Source organism: Apis florea, unplaced genomic scaffold (genome assembly GCF_048593485.1).
Source record: "Apis florea isolate Af1SG1 unplaced genomic scaffold, ASM4859348v1 contig_2272_pilon, whole genome shotgun sequence".
In the NCBI taxonomy this organism is placed as follows: Eukaryota; Metazoa; Arthropoda; class Insecta; order Hymenoptera; family Apidae; genus Apis; species Apis florea.
Genome location: NW_028256549.1, coordinates 2,435,037 through 2,449,723, shown reverse-complemented (window position 1 = coordinate 2,449,723; position 14,687 = coordinate 2,435,037). Strand labels below are relative to the sequence as shown.

The 14,687-nt window shown below is 32.2% G+C and overlaps 5 protein-coding genes across 6 annotated transcripts; 1 reads left to right on the top strand and 4 right to left on the bottom strand.

Annotated features, from left to right (window-relative positions):
- Positions 1-14: 14 nt before the first annotated feature.
- Positions 15-4,990, bottom strand: LOC100871114 (DDB1- and CUL4-associated factor 10 homolog). Its single transcript, XM_003696077.4, has 5 exons — positions 4,283-4,990; positions 4,081-4,194; positions 3,631-4,000; positions 3,337-3,552; positions 15-3,259 (listed from the first exon to the last, which is right to left on the bottom strand). Exons 1-5 carry the CDS (start codon positions 4,480-4,482, stop codon positions 2,132-2,134), a joined length of 2,028 nt encoding a protein of 675 aa, XP_003696125.1. The 5' UTR covers positions 4,483-4,990; the 3' UTR covers positions 15-2,131.
- Positions 4,991-5,438: 448 nt separating this feature from the next.
- Positions 5,439-7,445, bottom strand: St2 (Sulfotransferase 2). Its single transcript, XM_012489939.3, has 7 exons — positions 6,971-7,445; positions 6,683-6,892; positions 6,519-6,615; positions 6,289-6,445; positions 6,067-6,187; positions 5,899-5,993; positions 5,439-5,829 (listed from the first exon to the last, which is right to left on the bottom strand). The coding sequence occupies exons 1-7, from the start codon at positions 7,065-7,067 to the stop codon at positions 5,518-5,520; spliced, it is 1,089 nt and encodes a 362-aa protein (XP_012345393.1). The 5' UTR covers positions 7,068-7,445; the 3' UTR covers positions 5,439-5,517.
- A 322-nt stretch (positions 7,446-7,767) lies between these two features.
- Positions 7,768-11,452, bottom strand: LOC100869273 (protein Skeletor knk). Its single transcript, XM_012490024.3, has 13 exons — positions 11,077-11,452; positions 10,526-10,745; positions 10,341-10,449; positions 10,024-10,262; positions 9,789-9,957; positions 9,601-9,712; positions 9,406-9,542; positions 9,196-9,331; positions 8,938-9,127; positions 8,754-8,854; positions 8,411-8,665; positions 8,228-8,335; positions 7,768-8,159 (listed from the first exon to the last, which is right to left on the bottom strand). The coding sequence occupies exons 1-13, from the start codon at positions 11,171-11,173 to the stop codon at positions 7,972-7,974; spliced, it is 2,061 nt and encodes a 686-aa protein (XP_012345478.1). The 5' UTR covers positions 11,174-11,452; the 3' UTR covers positions 7,768-7,971.
- On the top strand, positions 11,402-13,972 carry LOC100871235 (uncharacterized). 2 transcript variants are annotated; one of them, XM_086902420.1, is made up of 6 exons: positions 11,402-11,808; positions 11,873-11,948; positions 12,004-12,243; positions 12,305-12,432; positions 12,509-12,764; positions 13,275-13,972. In XM_086902420.1, exons 1-6 carry the CDS (start codon positions 11,775-11,777, stop codon positions 13,300-13,302), a joined length of 762 nt encoding a protein of 253 aa, XP_086758546.1. In that variant the 5' UTR covers positions 11,402-11,774; the 3' UTR covers positions 13,303-13,972. The 2 variants fall into 2 exon arrangements, with proteins under 2 accessions (XP_086758546.1, XP_012345480.1); XM_012490026.2 differs by lacking the exon at positions 13,275-13,972 and having other exon boundaries at positions 12,509-13,043.
- On the bottom strand, positions 12,786-14,453 carry LOC105736247 (luciferin sulfotransferase). Its single transcript, XM_012490025.3, has 5 exons — positions 14,025-14,453; positions 13,802-13,898; positions 13,434-13,735; positions 13,273-13,367; positions 12,786-13,202 (listed from the first exon to the last, which is right to left on the bottom strand). The coding sequence occupies exons 1-5, from the start codon at positions 14,212-14,214 to the stop codon at positions 12,909-12,911; spliced, it is 978 nt and encodes a 325-aa protein (XP_012345479.2). The 5' UTR covers positions 14,215-14,453; the 3' UTR covers positions 12,786-12,908.
- Between the last annotated feature and the right edge of the window lie 234 nt (positions 14,454-14,687).

The window sequence follows — 14,687 nt, the reverse complement described above, 5'->3', positions numbered from 1 at the left end:
TGAGACAGGCGGCAGACATTAAGCAATATTTTATTGTATAGAAAAAAGAAAACAAACAAATCTTACAAAACAATCAGCACACTAACTACTGTACACGACCGTATAGGTATAATATAAAGAGCGTACAGGCGACTATCAGTCGGTTGCTAATTACATCGGAAACAATTGTCGGCTGGAACGCGGTAAGCAAAGATACAGTTTCTTTTTTCTCCTTTTTCTTCTTCTTCTTTTTCTTCCTCCTCCTCCTCCTCCTCCTCCTCCTCCTCTTTTTCTTTGCGAACATTCGCATCTTTTCTCCGGTGAAATAGGAAATTGCTAAACGAATTTGCATTTTCACTCGCAATCGACGTATCATTAAAAATACCCTTTTAAGTAACCATTGATGGCACGCGACGCAATTGCCCCATATACTTACAAATTCACGGGCAAAATTCGCGTCGAAAAATTGTATTCTAATTATACTTTAATAATTGCACAATCAGTGTGAAATCAAGGACTGAATTATTGAAATTTGACTCATTCGCTTCGTTTTTAATTTCAAATTAAATTAATTTTTGCTATATAGTTACCAATATTGCCACGAGTACGATCAACGGAAATAATCGTTTCTTTAGAATTGACTTTTTTTTTCCTTTTTTCTTTCTTTTTTTTTTTTTTTTTTTTATCGAGAATGCACAGACTGCTTCTTCCAAGCATAACTTGACTCACTCTTGTCTTAAAAAGTAATGCGGCGCATACGAGCCTGAACATTATCAGTTATTACATTTATATTATCATTACATATCTAAGTTGACAATGTATTTACATATGTTACACGATTTCTTTCCTACTTAACGATAGTAACGAGTGTAAAACGGAACTTTTTGAGTACGATAAAAGCGATACCCATTCTAGCAATTCTACGATTCTTCCGAGTATACGCTTGAACCTGGTGGTCGAAGAAACTTGACTCAATTAAATACGAGTATCGATCGTATGTTCGTGCCTGGATTGAGTCTATGAGCAATGTCGTTTCTTATTACTCGAGTTGGAAATTGATATAATACTTTTCTATTTTAGGATTAAAGTCACGTGAATGGCGTGCTTTTCGCTTCGATAATAGAGGGCGAGAACGCCTCGTTTCTCTGCGATCCATAACACGAGTTTTAATACACTTGAACAATCGGCTCATGATTACTTAAAATTTCGAGTACTTATTACTAGTCACGCGATACGCAGCTACGAAATTTAATACTAACAATAACGCCAATGATACGTATCTCAACGAAGTTGATTTTCTTGCATAATTTCGTTCTATGGTATATTACCTTTTTCTTTTGTTCCTTTGTTCTTAGCTGATGAATTATTGCAAATGGTACAGAGAAGTATAGAGATCTTGAGAATTTCATAGAATCTATTATTTGTGAAACAAAGCAGTACAGATACGAAATGTGTAATCAGTCCAAATAAAAATGTCATGATCCCAATTTATTAAATGACAACGCCATTATTCTATACGTATGAGTGTACGTATGTGCTACATTTCAGTTGACGGAATGTTTTCTGTACTCTTGCTTCTACACTCTCTATGGCGATAGAAACGTACTCTGCCGTAAAATTATTGAAATGTTTTGCATTGGAAAAAATACCTCTATCGTAGTAAAAATACTATATTCTCCATAATCAGTTTTCTAAATATACAAGATGAAATAATTCATTCTACATTGAACGATACTTAAAATAGCGTCATGATTGTTTCCGTTTTAAATCACTAATGAAAGATAATTACATATAAAATAACTCACGCTTTAACACGCAAATCGTGTTCCGAATAAAAAATCGAGACGTGATATACATGATATTCGACATAGATAACTAGCTTAATACAAAACATCGGATTCGTAACGAATCATATCTATAAAACAAGACAAGCTAAAAAATAATATTTATCAAAAGATATATATATATATACTTAGAAAAAAAAAAGTTTTAAAGTGTGATCTATCGATTTTGTTATATAAAAAAAAAAAAAAAAAAAAAAAACACAAAAGGTGAAAACAAAAGGAGAAAAATCGGCAAGTAACATATCAAGAAGTTCTCTTGCAAGCAAATCTTTTACTTTACAGGTTGGAAATTAATTAGAATTAATTTACTAAACCACAGGTTGATGCCAAACAATTTTTCCGCTGAGACAACCAGACACGAGCAAACAATGCCTTGGAGAAAATTTTGTACTGACTACGATGCCAGAGTGACTAACATTTGTCACCAATTCGTGCAACTGTACAGACTCGTTGTAGGGGGGAACGCAATTAGATAATTCTGAACAATCTTTAGAAAATGCTAATAATCGTATGCCATAACCGAACGGTGAGCATATTAATCGGCCATCGGCAGAGAAACATAATTCTTTGATATAACCGGAACCTACGTTAGGTTCTTCTATGTAATGCGTTAATCTAGGTGTATTTTGATGAATCATACGATTTCTCGGAATGGCATACATCGTTTGTTGGCCTTGTCTATTCCGATTTTGAACTCTGATTCTATCGCCAATTATAACTACGGTATTGTTACTCGATCTAGAAAGCCAATCCCTCTCCCTTCTAAGCCTAGCTTCCCTAATCGCTACGTGTGCTTCCCACACATCGGTTGTACTTACGTGTAATTCTATATTACCAGTAGAAAAATTGTCAATCATATTGCGTGGTCTTAAGTAATTAAGATGAGAATTTGGTCTCGGTGGCCTGTAATCCTGTCCTGAATCCCTTTCTTGATCACCGGATCCCTCCTCTAATATGCTCTCATCAGCCGCGTAAAGATCAGCTGCATATATGTATCTATCTGCCTGCCTATCGTCTCGATCCACGCTCACTCGAGAATCGGACGAGCTTGAACTAGTAGAACTAACTTCGATCGCGCCGAAATTCGTTCTTGTCGCATTTCTATCTAAACGCGAATTTCTCGATTGCGATCGTGACGCCCTACGCGACGCCACTTGCCAGTTTCTCGAGGTTCTAACCGACTGCGTATTATCCGATAATCCGGCAGCGTTCGATCTTGTTGAATCTGAGGTTGTATGAATTACTCTAACGCGATTATTTGGACTTTCTATTAAAAAGGAAGAGGTTATACCCGAACGAGAAGGCTGAGGTTGTTGAAAATCCTCGAACTCCTCTACAGGTACTTCGTTAAATTGAGGAGTTGTTTCCTCTCCTTCTTTCGCCTGCTCCGCTATACTGGATACATCACGTTCTTGTATATCGTGAATACAGGTCCACTAAAACGAAGAATATAATAAACTTAATTATAAAAAAATGACATAAAAATATCGTAAGTAATTATATGTTGACATACCTCAGATTTTTCCCCATTACTAACGTTCCTAGACAAAGCGCACCATCCCTGTGGATGCACTTGCAAACTCGATATAATTTCGGCATCATCGCCAACAGGGAAATCGGTTAAAAACTCTACTCGATTATGAGTACGAGAATGGGAAAATAGATGGGTGAAACTTGCCACGTTTGGTATTGTAGTTTGAGATGATTGCATTAACCGATACATATTTGGCTGGAATCAAAAATGAAATTGTTATTTCATAAGGAATAAAAGATACAATGCGACAAACATATGAAAAATAAAACGTACTCTAAATCCTGCCAAGTCTTGACTTAAGGAGCTTAACTTAAGATTATGTATAATGATGAGGTATCCAGAAGTAGTACTTATTAACATTTTACTGGCATCTGGACTAAGTCTAGTGCGCATCAATCCATTTGTATGGAACACACGTGTATAAAGAATACTATTCTCTGTAAAACTATTTATGTCCCAAGTGTATATGCTACCATCAAAACCACTAGTCAGTAATAAGCTATCTTTGGGACTATACTCTATATTTTTCACCCAATTTGAATGACCTTGAAGTGTCCTTATTCTTTGCTTTAAGTTTCTAGCATCCCAAAGAGCTACTGTACTATCATCTGAACATGTTGCAAACATACGTTGATCCAAGAATCTATTATAAAAAAAAATTATTATTATCAGGTATGTATTATCTTATTATCAGTATTAATTTAAAAAGATAAAGATACTTACCTAACACAATTAACACAATCATGATGAGCATTATCAATCGTGTGGATCAAATTCCTTCTCAAGGGATCAAACATTAAAATACTTTTTTTCTCGCATGCTGCCAATAGTAGAGAGCTGTAAGATAAGGAAAAAATATGATGTCATTATTATTAAAAATATGATTCTATTGAAATCAAAATGTCTTTAATATATGCATACTCACCCATCTGGAGAATATTCAAGGTTAAAAACTCCACCGTGTGCAGCAGCTGCAGATAATGCATGATCCCAAGAAGTTACTGGTTTCATAGACGAATAAAGGGTTTTATGAAAACAGTCGGCATGTCCCAATGGGAACTTTATACCCAATTCGCGTTGCCTTAACCAGAGGCTATTTGCTTGTCTGGTTCTTATTTTAGGCATTTCAGCCAGGTTTATATTTCACCAACATTCAACTAAATATATTTAGCGACTCAAGAAAAAACGTAGTAAATAAAACTTAGAAATATTTAATTAAAAATATTTAATTCAAACTCCAACTTCACAAATTCAGTTTATATCTTTTTTTTATATTGTACAGTGTAATGTGACCAATGTTGATATCCTCTCGAAATTGATCGATGAAAATTATTGATCCTCTCTCTGATAAAAGACACAGCATTAATGTCGTTTTCTCGAAATTTTTACGAGATCGTATAATACTGAAGTAATGATAAGGTTAAGTGCGAGATGCCACTAGCGGGCAGTATTACACGTGACTCTTGACAGACGCCTTCACGTTTTTTTCAATTGACGATCTTTAACAAAGCCGAGAATGGAATAAGTAACTGATCAAAGTGTCACACTTATGTGCAATGTCAAACTTTAATAGAATTTAAAGAAATTTTTAAACACCTGACACAACATGGATCAACGCCATCTTTACTTTGACATACAACGTCGTACATTGAGAATCGACAAAAACTCGAGCGCGAGTCTCGAACAAGATTCTCATCGTGTGTACGCTTTCAGGTAAACTAAACGAATAAATACTTTGTTTCGTCGAAAATCCACTATTCCTTTCCTCTCCTATTCCCACATTATATGATACAAAATTAGGAATTCACACAAGTATGAGTAACTGAAGTTGTTGTTCACTACTAGAAAACCAGTCTTACTACTATAAATATGGCATGGAATATCTTAATTAACATGTAAATGATACTAATTTACTATATTGAATGTACATAGAAATGTATGTCTTATTTCTGTACATATTTGATTATAATATATACAATTTTTTGTGAGCTTAAATTAATGTATTTACATTAACATGGAAAAAACGACATAGTAAAAAAAAAGATCATTAAAAGATATAAAAAAATATCATAATATACATATTGTTTTAATTTTTTTTTTTATTTTTTTTTTTTTTTGTATAATTTCAACATAGAATATACATATTGTAATAGATAATTTTTATTCCTCGTTATATGAAATCAGTGTCTTGTTAAATTCGAGGCTACTATTGCTTAAATGCTTGTCGGTCCATTCATCAAATCTTTGAGATAATTTCTCAGACATGTAATTTTTCCAATCACCCACTTTACCCTTTCTTATAAATTTCTCATTTTCGGGCAAATCTTTCAATGGTAAAATCTGTTCCAAATTTGTGGCGGGATTAGCAGCCATGTTTGAAAATTTTAAATGCTCGCTAAGATCAGCAATTTGTTCATCTGTCACAGTTTTTCCCATAAATTTTGCTGTCCTTCTAATCATTTCTCTTTGATTCTGAAATGCAAAAACCATTATTTAAAATGCTTTTTTCAAATTATATTATAAATATATATTCTTATCTACCTTTTTCATTTCCTCATAAGTTAAAAATAATACATTTTCTTGATCTTTCATTTCCCAAAATTGTAAAACGTGATTCCAAAATGGATTTATCGGTGCTTAAATTAAAAATAATTTTTTAATAAATATAATATAAATGTTTCGATCGATATGTACTATGTTGTAACATACCACTGTCTTCTAAAAATAACTCGGCAAAATCCTCGAAACTTCCCGTCATGTTATGAAATTTTTTACAATAATGATAAAAGCTGACACATGTATCTTTTGGATTTCTGGTAACATAAATAATCTGAAACATTCGTAATATCCATGTTATAATTATATTAATTTTTTCATAGTATACTTTTATTCTTTTATAATCGTAACAGAATAAAAAGTTTAATTAAATACTTTTGGTTTCTTTGTGTGAATTTGTTGCGGCAAAAATTCAAAAGGGAGATGAGACTTTATATATCTAGGTCGTGACATTTTCATAACATTTTCAACAGAATCACCCATTTTAGCAAATAAATCTACCCAGTTTCCTGTGACCATCAACGACGATGCTCTAAACCGATAAAAATTATTTATGTAAAAAATTTTATCGCGTGATTTATATTATTTTTTATACTAAAACTTACTCGAGCAATGGATTACGTATAATTGTTAAAATTTCGGCATTTTTATAATCAAAGTTATTTCCAATACACCATACCATTTCTTGCACCCAATGACTACCTATTCATGGTAAAGAAAAATATTTTAATTTAAAAATAAGGAAGATAAACATTGATTAATTTTTTACCAGTTCGTGGATATGAGACCATCCACACATCATCCTCATAAACTTCCATATCTCTGATTTTCATTCCATAGAAAACGAATTGAGGCGGTAATAGACAATGCCTTGCATTCTTTTCTACTCTTAAAAAACTAGGTCTCACCCCAAACATCTTATCCAATTTTTCTCCTATATCACTCTCGATAGTGCTAAAGGTAAAGGATTTCTTATCCACTGCAAATAATATATTCAAAATTATATTTTATGACAAAATCATAAAATTATTTATTAAAATTTATGTAAACAACTTACTTGTAAAAATATTTTCTGTAAAAAATTCATACACTGCCACGAAGTTACTATGAGATACCAATGCTTCTACGGTTTGAAACGAAATGAGAATGTTCATGAGTTTGTTGGAATCTTTTCAATTCCAGTTTTTTCTTTTTTTCTCTTACAACAACTTTCGATTCTCCGTTATTTCCTCCTTCCCGCTTGTGATGCAATATGTTTATGTTGATCAATAAATATTTATTGTAAAAGAATCAATAAGAGATAAATTATTTTATCTTCGAATATTAATTTGAGAAATTTACAAAAAAAATATTAAATTTTATTTGCATCTATAGTTTTATTTGGAATATCTTTGTATTTTAAAGAAGAAATTTAATGAATTTTGTTTAAATTATTTTTGGATCATTACAATGTATACAAATGTTAATAAAAAATAGTAGCAATAATGATATAAAATTTGATGATGTAAAAAAATAATTTCAACTTTCTCGAAGATTTCACTTTGAGAGAAAGTTGACATGCTCCAACTATATGTGTCACACATTTAGATCTCGAATAATATAATATGAAAATAATCCCAATTTGAATATTTTATAGAAGTTGGTTTATTTAATTTAAGAAGATTGTTTAATTTTACTTGACTTTAATCTTTCGATATTAAGGTCAAAGTCAAGATCAATTTAGCGACATGTAGTCACATGATCTTCATGTGATCTTGAGTATGAAAAATTTAGAATATTTAATAATTTTATAAAATATTTCCAAGGATACAAGGAATAATATTTTATTAGATATTAAAATAATAATACATAAAATATAAATGTAATTTATAAATGTTATTTATTAATAAATAATTATAATATAATTGCACATATTTAAATAAATTGATTATTCATTTTTAATGTAAAAATTAACGTTCCATCTAACATTCCATCCATAATAAAAATTGATTTTTCTTTCATAAAATCAGTCATTTTTATTAAAAAGAATATATTATCTTGAATAACTTATAACTATTTTTATAAAAAATGAAAAAACACAGCCGTTATTCCTACAATTAACGATAATTTTCGAACAACAGCGTTACTTGACGAATAACTATCCACTATGTGTATTTTCCAGCCCATGTTCGCATGGGTAAATGAATTGTAATAAACAATGTCTGGCCACGTGGAGTTCGGTGTAATTTCTAAATTTCCACCTTCTCCTGTAAAAAATTATATCAATTGAAGGAAATTTTTTTTTTCAAAGAAAACAAGAAGAACACCATTTTACCTGGCTCACATGTATTTATTAATGTTCTATTGAATTGTTTGAATGTTACAAAATCATCATCTCGTCTTCTATCTCGTCCATTGTGTTTGCTCAAGCAAAGTGGGCCAACTAGAAACAATAAATTAATTTTATAATTGTCTCTTTTTTTTTATATATCTAATAAATTTCATATATTTTATAAACCTGCGGTTGGTCTCGGCTGCCCTCTTCTCGTAAATTCAACTCCAGCCAAAACTCTAATATTACTTTGTGCCGCATCGCTGAGCTTATCGTATCCACCGTGTAGTTCATCAGTTATAATCAACGGGTGATATAAATTCGAGCTGTGAGGGTTATTACCACCGAAAACACGAAAATTATAAGTCAATCCACGACGTAGATATAATTCAGGTACCAATCGACCTTCGATGTACCATGCCAATCCTGTGGATGGTTGTCCTAAGAAACATCTAAATTACTATGTTACTACTTAATATTAGATATTAATAAATAATCAATATCGTATATTTATATCTTTTTATAAAACCTGTAATTCCTTGATAACCCTTTTTGCCTCCGGATGGACCGATCGTTGCTTTGAACGTTCGAATACTTCTGCCATATATTTTTACTTTTTCCCAAGGTACTCTAGAGAATAATAAATTATTAAGAATTATTCATTCACGATTAAAATAATTAATATGATTATAAATCACAAATATTATACTTACACTAATTGCTCATTATTTTCCGTAAAATCCATACACGCATCCTCGGGTTCTTTACGGCCCAATTCTAATTTCAAATCATTTTTCAGATATAAATCGTGGAAAGTCGGCTCCCTATTTTCATTCAATCTTCCTAAGGCCCATACCACGTAAACTGGTCGATCAGTTGGATATTCTTTGTCTCCTGGATCAGCTATGGCACAGTGCATCCTATATAATTCCCTTTCAATCTCTTCCTTTTTATTTTAAATGGCAACTTACATGAGTTAAGGGTACGTCTGTAATTTATAACGGTAATTCCATTTTCTTTAAATGCAGTGTGCAGCTGGTTGTTATCCAAACCACCAAATAATTCGTCTCTACAGACTCCTTTGTATTGACCAAGAACTTTTCCACACTGTTTTCAAGATAAAAAATGAATTATTTTTTAATAATGAATAATTACGCGACGCATTCTTTGCATTTACATACTGGTGCTTTGGCAGTGATGTTGTAATCTACCACATAGCCTCTAATACTATCTAAATAAGCAACTGCAACATCTGCACCTTCCATTTGACTAGATGTTTCAGATCCAGATAGACCGAATGCCATATATTCATTCTCACCTGAGAATCGTTAAATTATTAATTCGAGAAGATCGAACAATTATCCAATTACGTTTACCTATGTCTCCTGCTAATTGAATAGTGATCTGTGGACCAAAAATTTCCCAGCTGACTTGAAATCGTTTGTGAAGTTGAATACAATTTGGCAAACTGTTTGTGTGCTTGATCACCTATACTTTGATAGACGGATTATTGATACTTTTACTTCTATCGATTAGATAATACAAGATTGAAAGAATGTATTACTTTTACTAACGAAGGAGGCACGTTTAATTCCTTTGGAATTATTACAGAGCCAAAATTTGACGCAGTTTCCACGTCGAAAATGCTTAACCAATTGATATTGAAAATTGTCATATCTCCAGGTAATTGAACGATCACATCTTCGCCCTTGTAAGCATGCAGTGAATCTAAACTAAAAAAAAAGAACAAATTAAGATCGGAATATCGGTTATCAATGGAAATTTTCAACTATACTTACTAGCCATATTCATCGGGAACTTTTGTTCCCCTTGTAGAAGGTTGTGGACCATCTCCTACCCAGAAATACGTGTCTTTTCCTTCTCCATCGTATTTAAAGTTTGGTATTTTGATAGTTTTTGAATCTATAATTTCAATTGGCTCTGAAGATACTCCATGCGAGTATTTCTTTAATTGAGACATCGTCGCTGGTGCCGGTGCGCGAAATTCATCGGGAAAAATCACATCGCCGAATACATTCTGCATAAAATATTTTCACAATTCGGCCGATCATATATCAAAACGATATTAATAATATTTAAAAATATCGAACAATACCTGACTTCCTAAGTCGTATATAGCAAACCATTTTATATCTGCTATCGTTTTACCATCTGGCAAATTAAGAGTGAGATTTTTATTGAAATATTTATCGAGGACATTTGTTCTAAAATAAAGACACATTTTTGTAAAAATTTCATTGTTTTTTTATACTAATTTTTTTTAAATTAAATCATACTGACTTGCCCCATTCATCAGGCACGATAAAACCGTGTGGACCAGCTCGCGTGGATGCACCAGCGAAGAAAAATGTATCAGCTCCGTTACCATCGTATTTAAAATTAATCAGCAATAATGTATTCTCGTCGACGGCGTAAACCTCGCCGGAAACTTCATGATGATATGTATTTAGTTTTCCAATGCACTTGCCTTTATATTCGTCACCGTCTAATCGGTCGTATTCTGTTGATTTCATTTCATCATGAGTCACTTAACAATTCTTTGTTTGAAATCACAATTGTAAGAGAAAATGGGAGAAATGGAATCTCAGAATAATGATTATATTTTTATCTTTGTTTTTATATTTTAACTTACGAGCATATTCATTTAAATGAGCATCAAATATTTGTCAATTAGACTTATCAAATATTCGATGAAAAAATAAAAGCTATATTTGGAATATCGATACTTGATCAAGAAATGTCAATTGATTATTGTACATTTATTGTTTAGAATACTTTTAATCGATTATTTTTAATATTTTTTACGCAATTGAATAATTTGAGAGACATACCGGAACAGCCATAGACAGAACATATCACGCATGTCAAAATTACCACAAAGACATGTGCCTTTGTGTCTTTCATCCATCTCCTTGTAACATCTGCCATCACTTCATCTTCCTTGAATTGTCATATACGTCTTGCACCTTGTTCCTGCACGATTTTATTACTTAAAATTTATGAAAAAAATGATGGCTTGATCGCAAGTTAGATGACAAAGCCTCGAGAAAAGAGAGAAAGGCACGCAGTCACTGTAATGGACGCTGTTCCAAGCAGCCGTCTTTTAGAAAGTAGAGACTTCTATACAGAGAATATTCTATACAGTATATTATGGTCAGTATACTGCACACCAACTACCTTGGCACGTGGTCTCGAAGAGAAAGTATGCGTGTTTTGGAGATACCTTGAATATGTTTCGATACCTACGAATGGTATATTAGATTCTGCTGGATTGTCAAAAGAAGTGTCACTGAATTCTTATTGTGTGAGTACTCATTAATATTGAATGCACTGAAGATGAAAGAAAGGAAGGAAGTCGATATAAATAATTGTATGGATCGTACAATTGACTATTGAACAAATAAATATTTGTAAAATATACACGTTATATTTAAATGAAGCACAGGTGTACGATGTTTGATCGATTTCGAGAGTTGGCCAAAAGTATAAGATAAGTACGTGCGTTCGCAAACTGAAATATTGAGATATAATGTCAAATACGAAATTTAATTATGAAAAAAATGGTAAGATAATCTCGAATGTCAAAATATTTCTTAATTACTTGTATTAACAACTTACGTTTCACAGATTCGATCGAGGAACAATTTATGTGGCTCCTTAGATTTGCCACTGTCAAAAAGATTAAAGATTTTCTAACTAAAATGTAAGTAGACATACATCTTCGATGATTTTAATGATAAAGGTAATTATAATTGTAGACCAACGATAGATCTACATTATCCCACGCCAAATTTGAGAACTCCTATAACGTCAGCCATTGATCGTGGTGATCCGCAAATTTTGTCGTTTTTATTAGAGAAAAACTCGACAAATTTAGATGGTACCGTTACTCAACCTTGGGGCAGAACTGCCCTGATGTACGCCTCTTTCGTTTCGAGAAATCCAGAAATCTTGCAGATTCTATTGAAGAAAGGTGCAGATCCTCAAAAAGTGGATATGTAAGGCGCGATTGTTACGACAATTTAAATGCGATTTTATTCAATCAATTTATACTTGTAGTAGAGGCTGGGCTTGTCTTCAGTATGCAATCGTGGGAGAACGATCGAAGAACGTCACATTTCTTTTAGATACTGGCATTTGTATAAATCAGAGAGACGTGCAGGGACGAACACCGCTTATGATCTCAGGTAAGAAAATGAAAAGGAATAAAAAAAATGCAAGATGGAGTATTCATTAAAAATATTTTTTTTTTTTTTCGTCCAGTGTATCTTTCCAATTTGGATATTCTTTCGATTTTGCTGGATCGTGGAGCTGACGTCAATACGCAAGATGACATGGGATTTACCGCCCTTCAAATAGCAATTTTATGCAGAAAAAGGGATGCAGCGATTATGTTGATCGAAAGAGGAAGCGATATGAGCGTCGTTACACCTTTGACCAAGGCTTCGATTGGTGAACTTTGTAGAACCTGTATGCCAAAAATTCTTCGATGTCTCGAACCAGAAACAAGAACATTACAGTAATTTCTATTGTCTGATTAGATGTTAAAATCGATAAAATCTTTTTTTTTTTTTTCATTTTATTTAATTTTATTACATTACGATAATTATTATATCATATAAGTTTCCAAGGATGTCGGTGGAAATTTATCGTACAATATCGTTCAAAAGAAAAGATTTTGCGTGGAAAATTTTTCTTTCGTCAATTTATCGAATTCCTCGATCACGCTATCGGGCATTTCTTCTTTCCACTGATCAACTTTACCACTTCGAATAAATTCACCATCGACATTGATCAATTTCATCTGTTTATTCAATATTATGTGTTCCTCGTAATTCACTGCAGGATTTGATTTCATACTGTTGAAACTCAAATGTTGCGCCAACGCTTCTACTTGATCATTAGTTAAAATTTTATCAAGAAACGCAGCTGTTTTTTTTATCATCGTAGGCAGATCCTACATTTGACAAAAGAAACTTTCATCGTACCTTTTACATACGAATTTGAGAATATTTGATGTTACTTACAGATTTCATATCTTCGTATTTCAAAAATAAAATATTTGGATCGATCCTCCTCTTCCAGAAATCAAGTATGTGATCCCAATATGGAGCAAAGCTCACTAAGAAGTTAAGAAAATAATAATGAAATTAATGTTATAATTTCAACAACATACGTTTGTACATACGTTTATTTCCTAAAAATAGGCGACAGAAGTCGTGAAAATCACCACGATATCCCTCCATTAATCTAGTATGGTAATAAAAAGAAACACAAGTATCTTTCGGATTCCTGCTAACGTAAATAATTTTCGCCTTTTTCTCGCCCGTTCGAAGTTGACGTGGAAGTAAGGGAAAAGGAAAATGAGTTTTGATGAATCTTGGAGAAGGTAAATTTTTTATATACGTCACACTATCCAAGATTAACGGAGAGGGCTCGATTTCCGGATGACGTCGTATAATAGTGGTGTAATCAAAAAGTATGGAGTACCTGATCAAATAAATAATTTTTATTCCGATATTCTTCCTTCTAAAACATTAAACTTTATTAACTTACTCTAAAAAAGGAAATCTTTCGGACAAGCGAATTTTTGCTCTTTCAAAATCCAAGTCATTTGCTATGCACCAGATCATTTCTTGTGTCCATGTTGTTCCTGATTATGTAACATTTATAAAATGATTACTATGATTATGTGAAATAAATGACTGTGATTATGTAAAATAAAAAGTGTGATATTTTTTTCTCTCTCTCTCTTAATAAAATTGACAAAAAGTGATACCAGTTTTAGGAAAAGAACAAATCCAAACGTCATCATCTCTGATTTCGAAATTCTCAATTACTTGTGCGAAATCCTCATATTTTTTTGGCAAACAAACGCCTTGTACGGTGGTATATTCTTTGCGAAATTCAGTAGTAAATTTGTCTTTCAAAATTTGATCCAAATCATGGGTTCCAATTTGGGGAGCCATCACTTGATACGTAAATATATGAATATATCAAAAGTCTAATAACTTATAATATCTCATTTGCCTGTCTCTAAAGATGAAGAGGAAATTCACTATCTCGAAATCCGTGAACGTCCTTATATAGAGCAGCTGGTAATTGAGAAAAACGAACTAATATCGTTGAATGGTTTTTGTTTCAATGTTATTTTACTGAAGCAAGGTTACTATCGGATCTTACACCACTTTTTCTTTCAACCAATTATTCTTCTCGAACATTCATTTGCTCTTGGAAATGGAACGCAAATTATTTTGCAAAAAAATATTTTTAATGCCTTGACATGCATTGATATTTGAAAGATTCATATGTTATTTTAAACTCTAAGATTTTTTTAAACGAAAAAAAACGGCGCAGGATCATCTTCTCGCATGTTTTATTACTCGATTCAACAAAATATTATTATGATCAATAGTAAATTTTCGATTGAATATATACAAGA